The sequence below is a fragment of the Scardinius erythrophthalmus genome (assembly GCF_964197995.2).
Source record: "Scardinius erythrophthalmus genome assembly, chromosome: 16".
Lineage (NCBI taxonomy): Eukaryota > Metazoa > Chordata > Actinopteri > Cypriniformes > Leuciscidae > Scardinius > Scardinius erythrophthalmus.
In genome coordinates, this window is record NC_138236.1 from 16,905,935 (window position 1) to 16,929,464 (window position 23,530).

Consider the following 23,530-nt stretch of genomic DNA (forward strand, 5'->3'; position numbering starts at 1 on the left):
AACTCTTTTGTTTATTTTTTGTTTTCATTCATAACGATCTTAAAGGGGTGGTATAATGCCCTTTTAACAAAATGTAAAATAAGTCTATGATGTATGAGTGTGTATGTGAAGTTTTAGCTCAAAATACCCCACAGATATTTTTATATAGCATGTTAAAATTGTCACTTTTTGAGGGTGAGCAAAAACGCACCGTTTTTGTGTCTGTCCCTTTAAATGCAAATGAGCTGCTGCTCCCAGCACAGGGGGCGGAGCTTCAACAACTTGTGTCCTTTTACCCTTTTATGTTCAAACCGGAGTCAGACAATGATGGAGAGACTCAAGAAGAAGTGACAACATGTAGAATGCAACAGGACATCTATGAATGGTTAGTTGAAGAATTTATGCAGCTGATGTGTAGTTATCTTCTAGTCATTGATTAGCATATTCTGCTGTCATAATAATCTATAAATCGCGTTCACAGGGGCGGGTTTATGTAAATTTTAGGGTTGGTGATGTCACTAACCCGAGAGGAATGTTGTATAGACCCTACCAGCTGTTTGTTGTAGTCCTTAAAAAACTTTTTCTTTAAAAGCAAATATCTTCTTTTGCTTTGAACTTTGAGCATTTTTGCTCAAACAGCAACATTACACACTAACTAAAGTTAGAAAAGTGAAATCATAATCAACCACCCCTTTAATGGTTGCATAAAACTGAAATTTAAGTTCATGCTTATAAACAGAGGCTCAAGCATGGAGTTACTTTTGTGTCTTTTTTATGCAATTATGCATATTGGGTTTGAGAGCAGAAATAATGAAGATTGTAATAAAAATAAAGTAAAAAGATTGCAAATAAAAAGCTGTTTTAAATTACAAAAATAGAAACTACACTATGAATAAACTTCCTTTTTCTTTATGCAGTTCCCACACTTTTCATTACGCACCCATATATTTTCTGCTCTGTTCTGCTGTTTTTGTTTGCAGGTCTAAAACTTTAGTTTATTTAGCATAGTATCAATTATTTTTGTAATAAAAAAGCTTGTTTTTTTAATAATACAATATCATTATATACAATTACAATATTATTACATTTGTTCTCAGACAGTATGTTTGATTGCATAATGAAAACGCCAAAGTAACTCCATAAACTGGCCACTTCATAACCTAAAGAATCTTGCATTCTGAACTTCCATGATGGCCCACAGTTAACTGGTCAGAGAACTATGAATACATATTTAAATAACTAAATATAATGCAAAATAACAGTCTGAGTTAGTGAGAAAAAAAAACTTGAATTTGGGCCTAAAGACTCCCTATAGACTCTAAGAATAGGTTATTCTGCCCACCGTGGGAACCAAAGGGCTTGCCCACATGTTCCCATAACCCTCTAACCACAGTATCTCTCTCGCTCGCTCACTCCCACGTCACTGGCCGGTTTAAAGTAAATGCGCCTCCCCTCACGCTCATGATACGCGCGTTTGCTAAGGCAGGAGACTGATGGATTTGCACGTCTTCATCGACATGGTTAGACTCGTTGCAAGGCGCGCGCTCTCAAGTCATTGAAGCAATTAAAACGGACCATAGCCAATCATGTGTTTCCAGTGGAGAAGCAACTGAGGTGAGTTTAAGTGGTACTAACTTCAGGTGCTGATGTCCCGACTTGATATAGCTCAACGTTCACGATGAGTATGAAACAGTGTGTTCTGAAACAGACATGCTACACGTACTGCGTTGTACTGCTTGGATACATCATTTTGAAGACACACCCATAAAGTTTGTTACCTTAAAGGTGAAGTGTTTTACAGGAAAACTATAAATAAGCCATTTTCATGTTGATTTCCCTGCAAAAGTGTAAATGTTGTGGTGCTATTGTAAGATTATACTGGTTGAGAATCTAATCAGCCCAATTCTAGCAACATTGGCCCAACCAATGGCATGTGTTTGGGGTGGGACTATCTGTATGTCTGACCAATGGAAGACAAACTCCACCTTTATTTATTTTTTTACAAAACGAAGGCCACTTTAAAGTCTTTAAATGATTTATCCATGCACATATTTATTCACGTGCCCTCATAATCTTTAATTAAAATGACTTTCCCTCCCTCTTGCAAAGACATCTCTTCTCTTCTCTGATGAAGTTTACTGGCGTGAGGGCGGGTCTGTTGCACTTTATTCCAATTTAAATGGTTAAAATCAAGTCCTGCTTTACATTTTTTTTCTTGTTCATTCAGATTTACATTCGTCATAGGTAAGAAAAGACTATATCAAATGTTGCAGTACACAGAGAAGGAGACCAGAGGCCTTTTTGTGAATGGATGTCAGTTGAGGAGAGTCTTCACTATGCTGAATGAACTGCTTTTATGGAAAAACAGCTTATCATTTAATTAATCGACTCCCTATAAACTTATCATGTTTGCCATTATTAGTTTTAGATTAACATATTTTTAGAGTTTATTCTGAAAAAAAGCGCCGCTTCAAGTCAAACACACTAATGACTGTAGATATGCAAGGCTGTAATGTGATTGGTTGTCAAGGCACATGTGACCAAGTTAAAGCTGGTATCTCCCAATAGAGTGGTGCAGGTATGACGTCACTTTGTAGGCCAACCGGCAGTTAGCATCACACTGGTTCCCTTGACAAAAACCCAATTGGATTTTCCAATAGTCTTTTGGATTATCGCTAAAAACAAGCTCTGTGATCGACAAAAGTTTATGATACTTGCATATTTTGTCCATCAAGATAATTATCACAGATGAACACAACTTTTATGAATTTTGAAGCCTAAATGCAGTCGCCAGAAGTAAAAAGCTAAAGGTAGACTATAAACGAACTACACCACGGTCCTACAAATTCAACGTCACCATCACTAAGCTTCCGACTACTCTCTCAGTTTTTATCTTAAAACATTTCCCCAGAACATTTGAGTTAGAATAGTTTGCAAGAGCACAATTATAACCATAACGATTCTGTAATAGCTTATCTGTACGGCGTGATGACGTTTAATCTCCCAGACAGCCTCTGTAGTTCCAGTTAGCCACTTGTTAGCAACCGCCTTTTTCAAGACACGTAACAGCTTAAAAAAATCTCGAGTGATGTATTTTATGTCGTAGAGTAAAACGTGAAAGTGTCTTGAGCTTGTGTTCCCCACAGACCTTATTTCAGCCATTTAACCAAAACCCCATTCAAAAAACCCATTGACTGGAAGTGCTAAAATGCTAACTCGCTTGCGTGTTTTGCCCTACAAAGTGATCATACCTGCACCACTCTATAATAAGACCTGTCACACAAAAAACACATACACACACATTTGCTGTATGTTTTTAATTTATGACTTGAAACAGACTGTGAAAGTCTCTTAAAGTAATGTTAATTACTGACCTTATCTTACTGTCTGAGGGAACCTATATGACGAGTTAGGCCTCTGGTTGACCTACAAATGAACCTTATATCAATGAGCTTAGTGGAAAAGAAAAATGTAAAATATTGTATCTTAAATTTTTTTTATAAATGCTATTGTCAAAATTTATATTGTTAAACTGCATGACTAGATGTTCTGGTGGTAGTAAAAACAACCTTCTTCTTAAGAAATTGTTCCCATCGGTTCCACATCCTGATAGCTAAAATGTGCTACCCATGATTTTAACACTTATATTTCAGTAGTAGGCCTACATCTAAAAATGTTTGCCTGTTGACAATATGTGTTACCCATGTGTCTATTTATAGGCTATACACAGAATGGTGGAGCAGCATAGAAAATGCTTAAACTAGATTATCAGTAGTTCCTGAGCGGACAGCTCTAATTTTTAGAGCAGTAGCTTTCAAGTTGGGAACATTTAATAAAATGGTATTGTAGCCTATTACTCGTTGATTTCAGTTATTGCGCCTACAGAACAGTTCAAATATAAAAAGAAAACAGCTAAAACAAGTAAAGATGTAACTACACAGATTGCCTTACTGAGCAGAGATGAAATGTCAAACATTTGCAGTAAACCTGTGAGAACTTAAAAAAAGGATTATAAAAGGATTGTCAAGGATTAGTTGTCTTCCCCACAAATAAATGCTTCTGAGAAACTGCTAGGATTACTATAATAATGCATGCATTCAATATGCAAAGACTCTCAATGTTGTCATTTAAAAATTTTTTTTTAATATATATGATTTGCTGGAGATTTGCTTGAGTATTTGGAGTCCATTAGCGTATTTTGCCTTTATTCCCAGGAGAATGTCTGAGGTAAATCCCACAGAAAAAGTCGCTGTAACAGTCCCAGAGTCAAAGACTCCACCGCCATGGACGGATCCAGGGCCTGCGATTGGTCGACTGCGCCTGCGATCTGCACCAGGGGCTTGTTTGTTGTTTGCTGGTGTTTTGCTGATGGTAGGAATCGGTGTCGCTGTGGTGGGGTATTGGAACAGTCAACCCCGCCGACAACAAACACCACATCATGTTTCAACTGGACGCACTTCTTCAGAGAAACTGAAACTGATTGGTCCTGTCATCATGGGGGTGGGGCTTTTCATATTTATTTGTGCCAATACAGTTCTCTATGAAAATCGTGACCGAGAAAAACTTTATGAACAAGACAGAGATAAAGACGACCAGGGGATCCTGCCACTAGTACAAACTCATAGGAATAATCATTCAAAAGGATTCTCACAAATGGAAATGAACACCAACATGCGTACATTGGACTTGTCTGAAATCAACATTCATTGCTTTGAAGAAGGGGTGGGAATTCCCACTCTAAAGTGCTCTTCCCCATCCTCTGGCTCATGTAGCTCCAGTCAGGTTAACTTGGAGATTGGATCACCCCTCGGAGATCACAGAAACATGGAAACTTTGGCCTTGCCAGTCATTAAACTCAATGACTGCCTGATCGGCCCCTCAGACCCAGAGCCTCCACCTCTCCCTGAACGGACATACCGGAAAAATATAACAGAGGAAAATATAACAAATGTGGAGCTAACACAAGTTAATCCTGCAGATTCATCTCTTATTACACTGAGCAAAGAAGAGCTAAAGGATCGGTAGTCTTTTACATCTGTTGTCCTCACTAAAGGTCTACATGTGAATATCTATTCAAGTCAAACTAATAAAGATATAAGGGCTGAGAATAGATAGATTTCCAAATTTGATTCCGATTCACAAATTCTCCTATTTTTTAATTCAATTCTAATTCTTTTGGGTATATTTCCATTGTAATAGGCCTATGCATTTTTGTTACATTTCTTTCTGTGCTACTTCTGTCATTATTACTGGGCAAATGTATTCAACCTGGTACCGTTTTTTGAACACGCTGCTGGTTTTTGATTTACTAAAACCGGCTCACAAGAGTCATTTGTTCGTATATCATCACCTCCGTCTGTTTATAGAGGCAGTCGCTTCATGCCGTCATGTCGCAGTAGCCTACACAGTCTTTCTATTACATCAGTATACAGAATTTACATTTGTATATATATATATATATATAATTTTTTTTTTTTTTTACTATGGCTCTAAAATTCTTGAGTGAAAGATCAATCAAGATTTTAAGAATCATTAAAAAAGATCACAATGCTAAAATGCTAATCTCAAAGAGAGATTTTATTTTTTAAGTTTTGAAAAAACGCTTATGCAGTGCTGTTGCTATCACGTGCATTTATTTTTATTTTTTATTTGATTGATAGATTGTAATCTGACTTGTGAGAGGGACATAAGGCTTTGTTTGTAGATTTTTGTTCACATGGATTTTAAGTAGGCCTAATCAATTATATATGATCCTATTTTTTGTGTTCCCACCCACACAAGCTCAAAAGAATAGAGACTGCACTATGTGACATTGTGTTTGTTGTGCTGGTCTTTATAGTTCACGTAAATGTCAGATCAAATATGAAAGGCGGCCACCTGTGAGATGCATAAATAGATATGTGTGCACACAGACAGATTATCCTAGTCCTGCCCTTACAAAGAACAAGTTTATTCAAGTGTACTATTTGTATTCTTCTTTTAAACTAAAAATAATCAAGTATAAGTTCAGACAAATTTTTATGTACAACTCAGAAATATATTTAAAATTACACTTAAGTATACTTACACTGACCGAAAAGTATATTTGGCATATACATGTACTCAATCTTTTGATTGAGATACTTAAAAGTATAATTAAAGGTGCTCTAAGTCATGTCACGCAGTCTCTCTAGACACCACAGGCTCCACAAACAGCAACAAAAACAAACTGGGCTCACCCGCACCACGAAACATAACAAACTGTTCCAGCCAATAACTGATAAGAATGATTTGGGGGTGGGGGTGGGTTTTTTGGGGGGTTAGTGCGCGGATGAGGAGGAGGGAGGGTCTAGCCTCCGTTTTGTTTGACAATACTTCGAACTTCAACAAGAAGTGACATCACCCAACATCACTTAGAGCACCTTTAAAGGAGAACTCCGGTCAATTTTAACATTGAGCTCATTTTTTTGTACATTTGGAGTGCTGTCAATACAGAGAACAACGACAAAAATCGGTGTTGCCTACACTGAGTTATTCTATTTTTAAAATTTGCACCCTGTTGACTTCAATGGGGCAAGTACTAAACCTGCTTTTAGCTTCTTAACATCCTTAACATTTTTGTCGTTGTTCTCTGTATTGACAGCACTTCAAATGTACAAAAAAATGAGCTCAATGTTAAAATTGACCGGAGTTCTCCTTTAAGTATTCGAAGTAGCCCTATACTTGGCTTGTAGTGTGTTCGATTAAACAGCCTACTTTTTTCATATAGTTTTGCATACTATCTTATAAATTTACATGTCTCGGCATCCAGTACAATAGATTAGTTTGAAAATATTGATTTATAAAGAAAACGGATGTGTTCCTAATTCTGAGTATGTGAATTTTTGTGTAGTCCACTGGTAGTGTACATAAGAATTTACTTCAAATCTACTTAAAGGTGCAATAAGTGATTCTCTACAGAATTGTTTTTTGTTATACTGGTTGAAATTCTCCTCATATCCTGATAGCAATCATTTTAAACGGTCTAAATGTATTTTTATAAATATATATTGTCTGTGGAAGGCGTAGGACCATAAAATGAAAATCCAAGCATCATATTCGGTCCGAATGAAACAAAACAATATCATACCTGCCTGTCAACGTTTGTTTTTACATACCGTTATGCACCCTGTTCGCGCAGACATCATACGTCATCAGCACGTTTCATGCTATGCAGAGTACAGACAGACGTCGGTCACGGAGCACCGCAAACAAACAGCAGCCACCATTTACAGTTCCTTCAACACTATCTTACGACCAATTCGCATGAATTCGTACGAATGATAAAAAGTTGGTTAATTGGTATGAATTCGTACGACCTCACTCGTACGAATTTGTACGATTTGTCTAAACCCACGTGATGGGTAGGTTTAGGGGCGGGTCAGGGGTAGGTCATTCGTATGAATTCATACGAATTCGGCAATTCGTAAAATATGTACGATTTTGCAAAAATCGAGTGAGGTCGTATAAATTCGTACGAATTAGCCACTTTGTTAAATTGTTAGAGATCAGGTTGGTTCCTCCAAAACACAGAGCTTATGCTGCGTTCATGCCATAACTACCGTAATTAAGAGATGGCAACCCGTGGCGTTCCAACCAGAACTGTTCTCAGACTTGGAATTATGCGTTTCCATGTCAACAGTATCAACACCGCAATGAATCTGCAGTCAGGTACAAGTTGTTTGCATTCATTGTTATTGTAATGTTATGTGCTTTGAGACATGAGGTAGTTTAACGCCGTCTTTTGTGACGCTTTGCCGAGAGCAGCTGTTTGTGTGTGCCTTCATGTGTTTTGGAGGAGGCGTGACTTTGAATGGTGATATGAAGGGAGGGTGGGATTGTATGCTTTCAATGCTAGCAGGCTAACGTTAGCCTTTCCCAGATCACCAACTGCACCTTTAACTTTCGCCACCATTGATGGAAAACTGTTTTACGGTAGGGGGGCGCTATTACGCATCTTTTGAAAAAGTACAGAAAGTTTAAAACAGCCGATTCCAAAGAAGCAGCAGAATCAAGCCAAGCTATATAAGCATTGCTTATGTGCATGTAATCCAATGCGATCATCAGACATTATTAAACAGCATATAAATCAAAACTGCCAAATAATACCGAATGAAATGTTGACCTAGGAAGAAGTATAGGACTGACTGTTCAAAATGTTGCTTTTTTATGTAACTTAACCACATTCAAATGTTGATAAAAAAAAGAATGCATGAAGCTAGAACATTTTTTTAAGCAGATGCTCTGATCTTTCTTTTGATGTATTATATGTTCAGATATTTGTACAAAAAAATATTCTGGGAGCCATGAAAATTATAAAAAAAAATGCTGCAGCTGACTAGCAACTTTTTAAAAAACCCTGGTGGGGAAAGAGTTAAAATACAGTTAAAGGTATATTTCAAGTATAAAAATGAATACCTAAATAGGAATAAAGTTGTACACTTAAAGTGCAAAAATAATATATAAATAGTAAACTATAAGTATGATGTTAAATTTCACTTAAAGAAAACTTACAACTATACTTTCAGTATAAAACTACTAATCTAGTAGTTTACTGAGAGTATACTTCAAAGGGTACTTTCATAAACTAAAACATGTGCTACAAGTATGTAAATAGTAAACTCAGTATACTTACTGTATAAGTTCACTTGTATAGTTGCAGTACAAATGAAAAACGTAGTTGTGTACTCAAAGTATACTACTGTTACACTTAAAGTATACTTAAATACACTCATGTATACACTCATTGGGGGGAGGTTCCTGTATTGCAAATTTGTGTATCTGGAGGCAGAGCTATCAATCCTTTTGGTTAGGGGGGTGATTGTTTTGGTGATTTCAAATCACCAATGCTTCTCAGAAATTGCTTACTGCACCTTTAATTGTTCTGCATACGACATGCCTAAATTGTTAGAGACGGCCTGAAAAACAAGCTTCTAGAAGTCACAGCACACAGTGGGTATCAGTCACATGCAGTCATACAGCAGTGAGTAATGCTCTGTTTTGATTAGTGTGGGTTAATCCCAAACTGTACGACTGCTGCAAAACCAGTACAGCTGTCTGGTACAGCATCAGAGCTTAGAAACATGGATTAACAGTCTTTTCAATATCTCAGTAGTCAGTAAGTATACAATGAGGGATGATGCTTTGGTTGGTTATCATGATTTAATGAGTCCCTGTTCTGTGGATGATGTAATTGCAGTATTTTGAAGGCAAAAAAATAATAATTACATTCTGATTAAATAATTTTTTTGCAAGGAATTTATAAATCACAAACATCAAACGGAACAGAAACAATGTTTTTAGAGGTATTCACGTTATCCGCCAAATAATCACAAATTTCATTAGAGCTCAGAGTGTAGACTAAAATGTGCTAGAAAAGTTTTTTTTAATTAGTAATTTAGTCTTGTTTTACAGTAAAATATCTAAACATCCTTAAAACAAGATAAATTAACTTTGTTGAATTCTTTTCAGAGAATTGAATTTGTTTATTTTTTATATTTCTCTATTATTTTCTTAGATTTATGCCTAAAAAATATATAAAAAATTGCTGAACATGTTTAGAAATCGACAGTGTACCACATACTGAACATACTCAGAATAAACACATCTCAAATTTGGCAGTGCATATGACAGCTTTTATTCCTTTTGATTATAATTGAATAGGTATAAGCAGTTAAAATAAACTAAATTGAAGCTTGAGATTTGTATTGATTTTCAGCTTAAAGGTCTATAAAAATGTAATTATGTCAAATGATATACTATTGCGGACATAAATAGCAGTGTACAAGAAAACAACTATCAACAATGTTAAATTACACTGATCAAATAGATGAAAACTGCAAAAGAGGATTATATTCTATAAAACATGCAAAGCGTTTGTTTTTTTCCACATATTCACATCCTTGAATGTTTCAGCTGTGATTATATGCAAGTGCGTAGAAATGAAATGTTCAGGCAGTTTGAATTCAAACATATATTGTTTCTTGTTGGCGAAGCAAGACTGTGTTTTCATCATCTTCAATCTGCAAAAGAAGATTTTACAGTTAAAATTGGTTCACAGTCTTATCTAAAAAGCATTTAAAAGCGTTCCTTATGGAAAGTCTTTAAAGACAGGAGTGTGTTTTAATATGAAAGGTGGAACAATAAAGCTGTTTGAGGTTGGATCCGTCCCTAAATCCCTGTGTTTCTCTCACATCTAGATACTGTAGATCAGTGGTTTGCAACCTTTTTGACTCCAAGCCCCCTTTGATCAAGACAATATACAGGCCCTCCTGTCTAAGCTGATATGTACCACTGGTACTTCTGTTGTAATAATAATAATAATATGTATAGAATTTTTAGAATTAGAATTCAATTTAAATAAATTATACTTAATGGGGCCCCGGTCCTCTGGTTGTGAACCACTGCTATTTTTAACAATTACTTGTTAAGCACATTATAATTATATGCAGTTGTGTGTGTATACATGTATGTATGTAACTCACTAAGCCCATTCTGACGAGTATCTCGCCGTTGAAATGGGGGAGCTGAGCTTTGCCAGAAGGTGAGTATGACGAGAGACGTCTGTCCCATTCAGTGGGTTCGAAATCTTCCTTGACCGCCATAAAGACACGCTTAAGTTCAGTAATGCTGGCGTGGTGCTTTAAAATAATCTCCTGGGACACATCCAAGTCCTAAAGAGAGCATATATTATGATTAATTTAGTATAGGATAACCATTTAAGAAGACAAGCCAATATAAATTTCACACACTTCACAAACCTCCAGCATCAGAATGCTGTGACGAACGTAAATGCTCTCTCCTTCAATTTTCTTTGTCCATATCTGTGACTAAGAAAAAAAAAAAAACACGATTATGGATTAATATGCTCTGGATAAGAAGGAACATGACAAAAATGATAGAAATAGATGAGTGTCTCACCGTCCTCATGAGCATGGACTCAGTCTCAGCCTGTTAGTGATAAGAGAGAGAAAGATGATTTTTAGAGGATTGAAACTTTCACATGTTCTTTTGTGTGTATGTGAAGTTTACAGTATGAGTGTGTTTGTAACCTCAGACTCCAGTGTGATGTTCAGGATGTCTTTTGTCTTCTCCTGACGGGTTTTTGTAATGGACACAGGTTGTGCGGTCGGAGTGGAAGTCAGTGGTTGGTCAGCTGGGATCTGTGGGCGGGGTTTGGGCGGAGCCACTGGGGAAATAACAGGTGTGTGTGGAAGAGTGGGAACTAGAGAAAGAGAGATGTTCAGGAATACATGGTAACAGGTTTGTCAGACATTATAAAATATTAATTTCTTATTATCATTTTTGATTCTGTTTGTGATAAATACCATAATGTTTAGGGGAAATGCCCATATGGGTAAACCAATCGTCCTCCAATTCTGTCTGCAGCTGTACTGGTCTTTTCTCTGGTACCGATGGCCTTATTGGTCTTTCCTCAACTCTTATCTGTTTCCTCCTCTCTTCTTCGCTTCTCCTCTTCTCTTCCTCAGCCCTCCTGTCCACTTTAAGGTAATCTGCGACAACTTTAAAGAAAGTAGAGAATAAGAATTTTTTTGACAAAGACTGCCAACTGTGCAAAAGTGAAATCTGTCCCAAATATAGTATATTATGTATATTATTTTGTATGTAAATGGGACATATTTTTTAAAAGATTATATATTCAAAATTTAGTATTCAGTAAGATATAAGCAAAGACACATTCAATTGATCAAAAGTGATTTTTATATTGTTGCAAAAGATTAAAATAGAATATGAATATGTTCTTTTGAACTTTCTATTCATCAAAGAATCCTGAAAAATGCATCACTATTCCTATAAAATATTACGCAACACCACTGTTTTCAACATTAATAATAATAATGCATAATGCATCTTCAGAACCAAATCAGTATATTAGACTGATTTCTGAAGGACCATGTGACACTGAAGACTTTAGTAATGATGCTGAAAATTTATCTTTGCCATCACAGAAATAAATAACATTTTAAAATATATTTAAATAAAACCTGTATTTCTAAATTATAATAATATCTCAAAATATTACTGTTTTACTGTATCTTTAATCAAATAATTGCAACTTTGGTAAGCATAATAGACTTTCAAAAACAGTAAAAATCTTACCAACACCAAACTTTTGAACAGTAGTGTGTGTGTGTGTATATACACACACATATATATATATATAAGTGTTAATGTACCTGTTTCTTCTGGTGAAACATCAAAAAGAATGAACCAGTCGTCTTCTGCTTCAATCTGAGGCTGTACTTCTGTTGCCAGAGTAATAGATGTTTGAGCTCTTCGGGATTCCAGTTCCTGTTTTCGCTTCTCTTGTTCTCTAAGTCTCCTCTTCTCCTCCTCTCTCACTCTCATCTCCTGCTGTCTCTCTCTGTCCTCCTGTTCTTTAATCCTACGCTCTTCAGTGGCCACTGAAACAACTGATCAAACATATTCTGATTACAATATGCCTCTCACCTGAAGCAATACCAGGACAGAACAGAGAATAAGACATGCAGTCAGTGTTCCCACCTGAAGGGACGCTCCTCTTCTCAGAAGGTGTTGTGTACAGCACTCCAAACCAATCATCATCAACTTCCTGAACCCCGGTGGGAATCATCTGCGGAACAACGTCAGCTCTCTTTCTGTGCTCATCAATGACCACTCCCTTTTCTTCAGTGATCAGTCTTTTCTCTCTCTTCTGCTCCTCCACCACCCTCTGAACTCTCTGGTCTTTGGTGATTTCACAGACCTCAAAATCTGTGCTTTTAACATCTAAAAAAAAAAGCACAGTAAACAATGGAGTTTGTGTGCACTTTTGTAGCGGGTTTGCTTCATGAGAAGCTTGTTAAATTATTTGTACCACAGATTCATAAAGCATGTAATGATACTTGATATTAGTCTTGAGTAAAAACCTTATTTAGTAACCCTTTACAATAATTTAACACTGGTTAATGCATTAACTAACATTAAATAACAATGACCAATACATTTGTACAGTATTCATTAATCTTTGTTAATGCTAGTTAACAAAAATACAACTGTCCATTGTTAGTTTATGTTAAAAATGAACATTAACTAAGGTTAATAAAGGCTTTAGAAGCATTTTAAGTTCATGTTATCTGATGTAGTTAATATTAACATATGGAACCTTGTTGTAAAGTGTTACCCATTATTTTAATTATACAGTTTACAGTAAAGTTGTATATATTAACATTACTATAGTATGTATCATGTTTTTTTAAAGCATTTAATAATATTTGTTAAATGTTATTGTATACAATGTTTCATGTTAAAATGTAATGGTATGTGGTTTTCCATTACCTTTCATTGAGTTTATTATCTTTTTTTTTTATTATTGCTATACATCTATGATAGTGTTTAAAGGCATGTGTGGTGCTGTACCTGATGGAAAACTCGTCTGCTCATAAGGCTCTTTGTCAAAAAGCTGAAACCAGTCGTCATCAACTTCCCTGGGCACCACTAGAAACTGGGGGGTTTGTACGATGCTCGTCCTCTTCTTCTCTGATACTGTTATTTGTTCTTTAGTGCTCACGGTCATCACCTCAATCACTTTCTCCTCAGTCCTCACTCTGCTCTGAATCTTCTCCTCTCTGGTCTCCTCATAAAGCTCAACAGTTGTGCCTCGCGGCTGTGGAGACGAGGGCACTGAAACAAACAATGTATGATGAATGTTTCGATGTGTTTTTCATGTGTGCATTTGTGGTTGTGTGTGAGTGTGGGTACCTGATTCTATAGGAGAAACATCAAAAATGATGAACCAGTCGTCCTCTATGTCTCTTTCAGGCTCTGCAAGTGGCTCTGGCCTTCCATAATTCACTGTCACCTGCTCCTGTTGTTTTATCTGCACCTCTTCTTTTCTCCTCTCAACAGCTCTCTTCTCTTCAGCCTCCAAAGGAGACACAGACACAACACGAGTCTCTGGAGTGACAGACACTAAAAATGAAAAAAGACCTGTTATCAATGAAATTTACCACAATGATCTTGAAGTGTAGTAAACAGAAGTAATCGCAAAAATCCATTAGCTTTCTCACAATATAAAACACTTAAAATGCAAATTCTATCATTATCTACTCACCCCCCATCATGGTACTCAAAGATTATTTTTCTTAAACCACTGGCAAAATGTTTTTTTTTTTTTGTTCTTGTTTGAAGCCCAAATCTCACGAAAGGTTGATAGATTTATGCTTACAATGACAAAAAATTGGTTTGAGAAAAATTATTGTCATTAAAAATACTGATTAATAATTTAAATATTTTTATTTATTTATTATTTTGTAGCATAATTGAATTGTATCAGTGTTAAGTATTATTTATATATTTAATAATATTTAGAATTAGCTAGTGTTTTTATATTTTCAGTTTTAATTTTAAAGTTATAGTCATTTTGTTATGTGCTTTTGTAAATTTTGTTGTTGTTTAATATTTCTATATAGATTTAATTTTCAGTAATTGTAATACTTCTTGAACCTATTTCATTTAGTTGCCAGTGCAACATTTCTAATACATTTCTAATGATTTTTAATCATCTTAGTTTTAGTTAACATTATCAAAACAAATTTAATAAATGCCACAGTTACTTTTCATGTTTGTTTTACAGAAATGTGCAGCTTGGACATTCTACTTAACGTCTTATTTGTTACATGGAAGAAAAAAAAACATACCGGTTTATAAAATAGTGGTTTTCAAAAAAAAATCATACAGTGACAAGAGGGTGAATAACCAATGACAGAATTTTTGGGTGAACTGTCTTACAACTGAATCTTTATCACACAAATATCAGAATTGTGAAATGTCAATTTGATTGTGATTATAATTGCAGAAAGAAGTACTTCACCTGATGGAAAACTCGTCTGCTCATAAGGCACTTTGTCAAAAAGCTGAAAGTCGTCATCAACTTCCCTGGGCACCACTGGAAACTGGGGGGTTTGTACGATGCTCGTCCTCTTCTTCTCTGGTACTGTTATTTGTTCTTTAGTGCTCACGGTCATCACCTCAATCACTTTCTCCTCAGTCCTCACTCTGCTCTGAATCTTCTCCTCTCTGGTCTCCTCATAAAGCTCAACAGATGGACCTGGCAGCTGTGGATACAAGGGCTCTGCAACAAACACAACCCATGATGTATGTTTAGATATGTGTGCTTATGTGTGTGTGTGTATGTGTGATTGTTGTTGTACAACATGTAAATGTTTATACCTGATTCTTCAGGAGAAACATTGAAAATGACGAACCAGTCGTCCTCCACGTCTCTTTGAGGTTGTGCTGCTCTCTGCTCAAGAATAACTGGCTGTGGTCTCCTATCTTTCAGTGTTACCTGCTCCTGTTTGATCTGCACCTCCTCTGTACTTAATCTGCTCTGGATCACCTCCTCTCTGATCTCCTCATTCAGGTCTGCAGATGGGCTTTGTAGATGTGGAAAAGTCAAGGGCTCTAAAAAACAAAATGCATAATGTATGGTTTGATTTGTGTGATTTTGTGTTTGCATTATATGGGCAATGATGCTTGAAATGCCATCAATATAAATGTGTTTTTAATTCATATATATATATATATATATATATATATATATATATACACATACATACATATATACTGTATATGTATAAACATTTTAATGCCAATATGTATATGATTGTCTGGAACAATATACTGGACATTTAGTAATGCTGTATATCAAAAATACAATCTGTTAATTGTTTTAAATAATATATTTAACTATTCATTCTATTCAAATAAATAAGTATTCATATAAGGGAATAATTAGACATAATTAGAAAGTATTAATTGAGCAAATATTAGTTTTAAAAATTATGTTGGACGAATAAGTCTAATAAATGGATGTTATGAATTTCTTTCAGTTCAGTAACTTCAGTTCAACCTCCTGTGATATATGACCAGTTGAATTCAAGTTTCAACTAATGAAATGTGTCAAATAATAAATAATGAATTTGGCCCAAACCTGATGTGGTATAGATGTGCTCCTGAATCAACACCTATCCTAACCATAAACTACACTTGTCATTGTTGATAGGAATATTGTTATATGATGTTTTAGGATGATGACACTGAGGAAATTCACAATAAGCAACATGTACCTGATTCTTTAGGAGAAACATCATAAATGATGAACCAGTCGTCCTCCACGTCTCTTTGAGGTTGTGCCGCTCTCTGCTCCAGAATAAGTGTCTGTGGTCTCCCATAATCCTCTGCCACCTGCTCCTGTTGTTTTATCTGCTCTTTTTTCACTCCGCTCCGGATCACGTCTCTGGTCTCTTCATACAGCTCAACAGAGCGCACTGAAACAAACACAATCCATCACACACATATTGATTTCTTGTTTGTTTTATATGAGTGCATGATAGTGATTGTGTGAGAGCATGTACCTGATCTTTTAGGAGAACCATCCAAAACGACAACCCAGTTGTCGTCTTCATCTGTTTGAGGCTCTGCTGCTCTCTGCTCAAGAACAACTGTCTGTGGTCTCCCATAATCCACTGTTACCGGCTCCTGTTGTTCTTTCTGTACCTCCTCTGTTTCCACTCTGCTCGGAATCACCTCCTCTGTAGTCTGTGTTTTAGGCTTCTCCGGTGGCACCAGCTCTTGCTGTATTTTCCTTTCTACCTCTCTCTTCTCTTCTTCAGCCTGATATTCTTCATGAACGGAGCTGCTCACATCTGGTAGCAGAAATCCATTTGAGTGGTTTGTTGAGATTTGTTGAGAAGCATTATTATTAATATAAAAAAATCCATTATTTTCTTCCACTACGAGCTCATTGTCTTTAATTCTGATTGGTTGTCAATGATTTTATCGTTCATCAACTGTAAAAAGTTGTTCTGAAAAAGATTCCAATGATATTGTTCCTGTGTGTCATTATTGTTAGTGCTGTGGTGTGGACTTCACTATTCTCATTTAAATTAGAACGATTATTAAAACTTTGTTGCTATAGTTATTGTTCTTGGTGTGAACGGGCCTTAAAGTCAGCATGAAATCATAATTGACAATTCTTGTTTTTTAGGGAATATTGCAGTATTTATTATACATTATTTAGATGGTGCAAACGACCAATCAGAATAGAGTATTTCAGAAAGCCGTGTAATTAAACCAGAAAAGTATTTTATAGATACCTGAAAGAAGCTGCGATATCTCCATGGTTTGTGGGAGCACATCCAGTAGAATGTACCAATCATCTTCTTTCTTCATTAGTTTGGGGGGGATATATACTATCTGTTGCAACTCTTCCTGAACTCTTCCTAAAAAAATATGATGTTTCCTCCTTAGGCACTTCAGTTAGCTTTTCAATTTAACTTAGAAATATATTTAATGAAAAAGCAATGGACAAAATTTCATAACATATGACATGAGAGATGACAAAATCACATGACATACCTATGGGAGTAGGCGTAAGCATCAATTGCCTGCGATCTAGTAAAATGTACCAATCATCTGTCTCCACGTGTTGAAGCTCCTCCTTTTCAACTTGCTGCAACCTTTGTTCCAAACTTTCCACTTCCTGTAATCCAATCCTCATTTCTTCCACCTCAGCTAGCTTTCGTTCGATAGCCTCAACCTCCTCCAGTCTCTGCTCCATGATTTCCAGTCTCTCAAAAGTGTCCCCAGAACCAAATTTCCTCTCTTCAGTGACCATAACACGTCTTTCTACCATCTCCATCCTCTCTATCTTTTTCTCTACATCTACTTGTGATTCCACCAAAGAGTTGACCTCCTGTGTCCATTGTTTAGTGATTACTACCCGCTGTATTCTTTCTCCATTGACTTCTAGTACTTCTTCTCTTAGTGTCTCCTTTAGAGGTTTCATTACTTCCTGGTGTTCTTTCTCGATAACATCAGACCCCTCCTGGACCACCTGAACTTTATATGATTGTTTTATCACAAGCTCATCTGTGAGCCTCTCGTCTGACCCCTCCACAACTTCCACGTCCTCTCTCAGTTCTTCCGTCTGAAGAGGCTGCTGAACGCCTGATAGTGAAACTGGAACAAAATAAACCAAAATGATAACCAATCACAGCTCTTTCAATGTCAAGATTTAATAGAAACTATACTATTTATTTACGCAGAGCAGTCCAGAGGGACTTGTACGTTATTCTTCTTGAATATTATGGAAAATGTCAGCCCAGGCTGCCCTTTTATTCTTATGTCAACAAACTTGGTTTATTACCAGAGCTTGACTTTTTGGCATGTGGATGGAAGTGAAAAAGCATAAGTTAGGTGCAAGCTCCAAAAATATGATAAAGCCTATACTAAAATCACAATTAATAATTATCAATATTTTTAAATATTTTAATTGATAAAGGGTTAGTTCACTCAAAAATGAAATTTCAGTCATTAATTACACACCCTCATGTCGTTCCAAACCTGTAAGACATTTGTTCATCTTTGGAACACACATGAAGATATTTTTAATGAAATCTGTCCCTCCATTGACAGCAACGCAACTACCACTTTCAAGCCCCAGAAAGGTTGTAAAGACATCATTAAAGTCATTTGTGTGACTCCAGTGGTTTAACTTCAATTATATAAAGTGACGCGAGTGCTTTGTTAGCACCAAAAAAACTAAAAACATAATTTACCACTTTATGGTAAAGATCTTCACTTTATGATCTTCATTTGTGTTCCAAAGATAAACAAAAATGGTTTGGAACAACATGAGGGTGAGTATTTTTGGGTGAATAATTTGGGTTATAATAATTCATCATTTAATATTTAATAATTATTTATTTTCCCCAAATGATATCACTATATATTCTCGAGTACTGTATGTGCATGCTCAGTTAGGCATTGCAGGCTTTTCTATAGATGTACACAGTGGTGTATTTGAGAGCATTAGAAAAGACTTACATGAGCTGCTGTCAAGGAGGACACACCAATCATCTGCATGATGCTTCCACTCCTGTAGCTTTTGGCTTTCCAGCATCCCATCATCTGTACAGGATGTTTGCAGTTCATCAGGAAATATTTTTAATGGTATAACGAACAAAGATTCAAAAAGGAACCAAAAACCATGCAGTGAAATGTATTTGTTTAAACAAGAATTATTAATTAAAATAGGCTAATATGTGTTTGACACAAATATATATATTTTTTGTGGTCAAATGGCAAGAGCAAGACTGCCTATTTATTTACTATTCTTTGATCATAAAGGTGATAAGATCTGAGAGACTGAGAGTAGATAAATATTTATAGTGCAGTCTGTTATTGCAGTCAGATTACATTATTTCAATATGCCATAGGACTTTACCTGATGTAGAAATGTGCCATTTGTCTGGACCATAGACCAGGAACCAGTCGTCAAACTCAGCTCGAACTGGTTGCGTTAGAATATCAAGAATTTCTTCATTTGCTGAAAACAAACAAACATTTAAAGTCAATCATTTGTATCCATAAATAAATAAATAAATAATCTAAAAATTATAGAAAAGGAAACTAAATGAACTACATATCAAATCAAATAAACTACAACTAAAACGAACTAAATAAATAAATAAAAGGTTGCCTTTTCTCTTGATGATATAACGTGTGAATCGTGGAGGAGCTCGCGTGATGTTGCCACTGGCCTCCAGACACTCAGACTGAGTGCGTCCATGGTGGCGGAACCTTGAACCCAAGGTCAAGAGCCGTTTTGTTTTTGTGTCTTGAAGTCTGTTTCTGAAAAACACATTAAGAGGTATAGACGTATTTCTTGAAATATCCCAAAGAGGTTGGAAAAAGCATGTTTTACTTCGAATAATTGTTTCAAAGATTGTATACATTTGACTGGAGCGCCCCCTTGTGTTTCTTGTGGTCACATGGACACACCAAAAAAAATGGCAGAACCTTGTTATGTATACTGACTGTAAGCCTTGGTTAGGTAATAAACATACATACATTGGCTGGCTTACCTAAAGAAGCTATGATGTTCTACAGAGCATTTCCACAGTTGTTTGCAGGCTCGGTAGTTGGCCAGACTAAAGCTGACGTCTCCCTCAGAATCATCCTGCTAAATCAGGTCAAATGGAAAAAGTTAACCACATTAGCGTGTGTCACTACTCCAAAAGAGCAAGAGCAATGCATAATCCGAAAATAAAATAAATGGGTTTATGAAGAATAAAGCTAGTGTGCATGAATACCTCAGAAGGACGCATCTTGAGAAGGAAGGTGCTGCGTTTGTGGGAGATTTTAAGAACTCTGGGCCAAAGGAAAACATTTGTTTTTATCTCATCCTCATAAACCATCAGTCCCTCAGAGCACACGCCGAGCATCACATCTGCACCGCTGACATCCTATCAACAAATCAAACATTATACTAAAGATGTGCACTGTTCATGCCCTGTTAAGGGGTAGTTCATCCAAAAATGAAAATTCTGCTATCACTCAATGTTGTTTCAAGCCGTATGACTTTCTGTGGAACACAAAAGAAGATTTCGAAGAATGTTTTTGTTCATAAAATGAAAGTCAATGGGGTCGAAAAACAACACTTGACCCCATTGACTTTCATTTTCTGGACATTCTGGACATTTGTGTTCCGCAAAAGACAATACATTTTTTTTTACATGTTTGGAAAAAAAGGGTAAATAATACTCTGCTTTAATACATTGTTTAATACATCTAGAACTGCTGCTTTAATACATTCCAAATACTTTCAAACTGTTTAAGCACAAGTTGAGTTGACAAATTAAAATTACTTTGGCAGGATGCAGGTCCACTCCATACATGGGAAGCCCCATGGCGTTCTCAAGGAAAAGCATATCTGCCTGGGCAGGACTCATGAATCTGTGTAGTACACAAAGAAATTGTACAAATGTGTTTTTGTGTGTGAGTTAGTGTACATATATGTGTGTATGATTGTTGGTACAGGATACCTGTATGTAGAATGCAGCTCCATCACTCTCTCCTCCAGCTCTTCACTCTGATTGGGTGCAAGAACGATTTCACTGACATAGTTGTTCTTGTGGAGATTTGGGTCGTAATCTCCAAGTGTTGACTGAACTGTGTATGAACCCAACAGAGCCAAGATGTCTGATGGACAGGGCAGTCGCCCAATCAGAATATCTTTCCTCAGCTGAAGACACAGGAGATATCTGAAAGAATTACAAGGGTAGTAATTGTTCAGTCAACACAGAAAGAAAAACATGCACAAATGTATGAACACAACTATAAGGAGTTCAATCTGTATGTTTTATATGTGTGCATTTGTCTCTTGTTGTACCTAGTGATGTCCTCAGCCAGAACTGAGGGATCGGGTGGGTAAAACTTGATGCTGAAAAGGAATTCAATTACTGGACCTGAAACCAAACAAACAGGGAACAAATGTAGAGCTGAAAACGCAAGCATGTGTGAATCTGCACCGTCCACTAATGTGAAAATCTCATACTTTTTATCTGTTTTCGGATCTCTTTAGCACAGTCCAGCCAAACCTGAATCAATAAACACAGAATAATGCTTAAAACAAATGAGTTTTTATTTGTCAAATGATTGAATATAAGAGAATCTCTATATGCCAGTGTGATATAAAATGAAATAAATACCCTGGTACTAGGAGAATCCCACATAACCAGACCATAATAATCCCTCTCCAGCAGGTCAAGGTGTTCACAAACTTTACTGAAGAGATCATGTCCCACTGCATTTCTCTGAGCAAGAAGAAATTGAGTTTTAATAATAACATCTATATCTTTTTAATCTGTCTTTTAAAAAAAAAAATTACAGTAAAAATATCTAAAAATCTTTAAAGCAAGATGAATTAGATAATAATACATTTTTCAGGTAATATGACTGAATTATTTTTGAATTTCTTAGTTATTTTTTTTATATTATTTCTATAGTTTGCTTCTTCTTGTAAGCATAAACCTAATTTATAACAAAACAAATATAAACTTAATTAAATATTATTATAATTCAATATATTGTCAAGAAAAAAAAAATCTTGTTTGAAGATTCCTGATCCAGATTTTTTGCAATGTGAAAAAAAGGACAGAGAGTCTTTGTTCAGTTACCTCCAGTTCCCACACAAAGTGGGTGTCATCCAGGAAATTCACTCGACACTGCAACATGTCTCTCAAAGTACTCTCTTCTCTTCTGTTTATTCCTCTGGTGGTGGAGTTCAGGCGGTCTCGTCAGGCTATGAGCTGCAAAAGTTGCAAGGCTTTACAGTTTTCTTTCGAACTGCACTTCAGTTCACATTCATGTTCCCGTGGTTCTAAAGCAGCACACGTCTGTATGAGGCATCATAAGAGGCCCTGCCCTCCCGCACTGTCCTGTTGTGTGATATTGATATGAGTGTTTTAGAAAGATATGACCCCCCCCTTCACCCACTCACACACAAACGCATAAATACATCAACATGCCTGTGATAAGTGAGGGGGTCAGTCATAAACATATTTATTTATCCATCATGACTTGAGAAAGAGGAGACAAGAAGGAATTATTACAGTATAAATTGATTATTTATTTAATATTATGTTACCCGGTCTTTTCTGACTAAGATAAGCTGATAAGAATGGGTGGGGTAGCCAAAGATCTTCATGCAACTCTTCCCTCACCTAACATTATATGGGCAAAATACTTATACTATAAGGTTTCCATACTGTTTATATGTCAAATGGTATTCAGGGTTTAAACTTTTCAACCACATGGTTTAAATATAATGTTGTGGTTCATGAAAAAAAGTATGCAGGCCTATTACATTAATATTTTATATGAACGTCTTGTGAGAGTGAAAATATCCTTAGTAAATGGATAGTGAATATATATATATATATATATATATATATATATATATATATATATATATATATAGTGAATATATTCTTTTATATTCACTGTGTTACTTAGACACTATTAACAACAATAGTATTTTTTTTTTCAGCTATAGCTGATTTTTCTGTTAACTAACTTAAGTCCTAAAATGTCTTATTGCTTAATATAAATGAAATGAGTCTGTAGGAAAATAACATGAATGATCAGCCTACCTGTGTTTGTGAGGTCTTCATTCGTCTTCTCATGTAGCAGCTCCCAGCAGTCTATGATGAGGGTGGAGGATCAACACTATTTCCATGACGTTAGTACTGAGATAATGAACCGTGCAGATGAAACCAGACCTAGCATATCTTGAACAAAACTGAAAACATTTCAAACACTATTTTTTAAATAACGAGTATCCCGCCATAACATAGCCGACAACAGCTTTATTTTTAAAGTTGCAAACTCCAAAGTGAAGAGCTAAACCACATTTACTGATCTGATGGACACTTGGGTGTAAATATTAAACTAAGCCTTCCATCTTTTCACTCTCCCAGCCTCTTCTCCAGTGTAGAATGGTGGAGTCTTTCTAAGCAAGCCTTTCTATTTAACACTATATTTCAGTGTAAGTGGAAATGCAGTATGATATTATTATATAAATGTGTGTCTTGGGCAGTTGAATCCTAGCAGTCCTGTGTCTGTTATCTGTCTCAGTGCAGAGGAAAGCATGAGACTTAGATAACACTGTAACTGTCAAACTTCTACACATGTACAGTCTAGACAT

The 23,530-nt window shown here is 36.0% G+C and overlaps 1 protein-coding gene across 10 annotated transcripts; it reads right to left on the reverse strand.

Moving 5' to 3' along the window:
- Positions 1–9,138: 9,138 nt before the first annotated feature.
- Positions 9,139–23,463, reverse strand: epb41b (erythrocyte membrane protein band 4.1b). Of its 10 annotated transcripts, none has more exons than XM_081389644.1 (28): positions 22,977–23,463; positions 22,002–22,133; positions 21,534–21,638; positions 21,380–21,422; positions 21,215–21,290; positions 20,868–21,086; positions 20,691–20,778; positions 20,136–20,288; positions 19,908–20,005; positions 19,523–19,674; positions 19,268–19,369; positions 18,868–18,951; positions 17,398–18,000; positions 17,136–17,261; positions 16,395–16,685; positions 16,107–16,307; positions 15,208–15,441; positions 14,849–15,109; positions 13,738–13,947; positions 13,396–13,659; positions 12,523–12,765; positions 12,195–12,431; positions 11,325–11,519; positions 11,049–11,221; positions 10,918–10,947; positions 10,749–10,826; positions 10,482–10,670; positions 9,139–10,019 (listed from the first exon to the last, which is right to left on the reverse strand). In XM_081389644.1, the coding sequence occupies exons 2-28, from the start codon at positions 22,056–22,058 to the stop codon at positions 9,963–9,965; spliced, it is 4,569 nt and encodes a 1,522-aa protein (XP_081245770.1). In that variant the 5' UTR covers positions 22,059–22,133; positions 22,977–23,463; the 3' UTR covers positions 9,139–9,962. The 10 variants fall into 10 exon arrangements, with proteins under 10 accessions (XP_081245770.1, XP_081245768.1, XP_081245771.1 ...); XM_081389642.1 differs by having other exon boundaries at positions 22,002–22,262; positions 22,977–23,444; XM_081389645.1 differs by having other exon boundaries at positions 19,908–20,002; positions 22,002–22,262; positions 22,977–23,373.
- Positions 23,464–23,530: the final 67 nt, after the last annotated feature.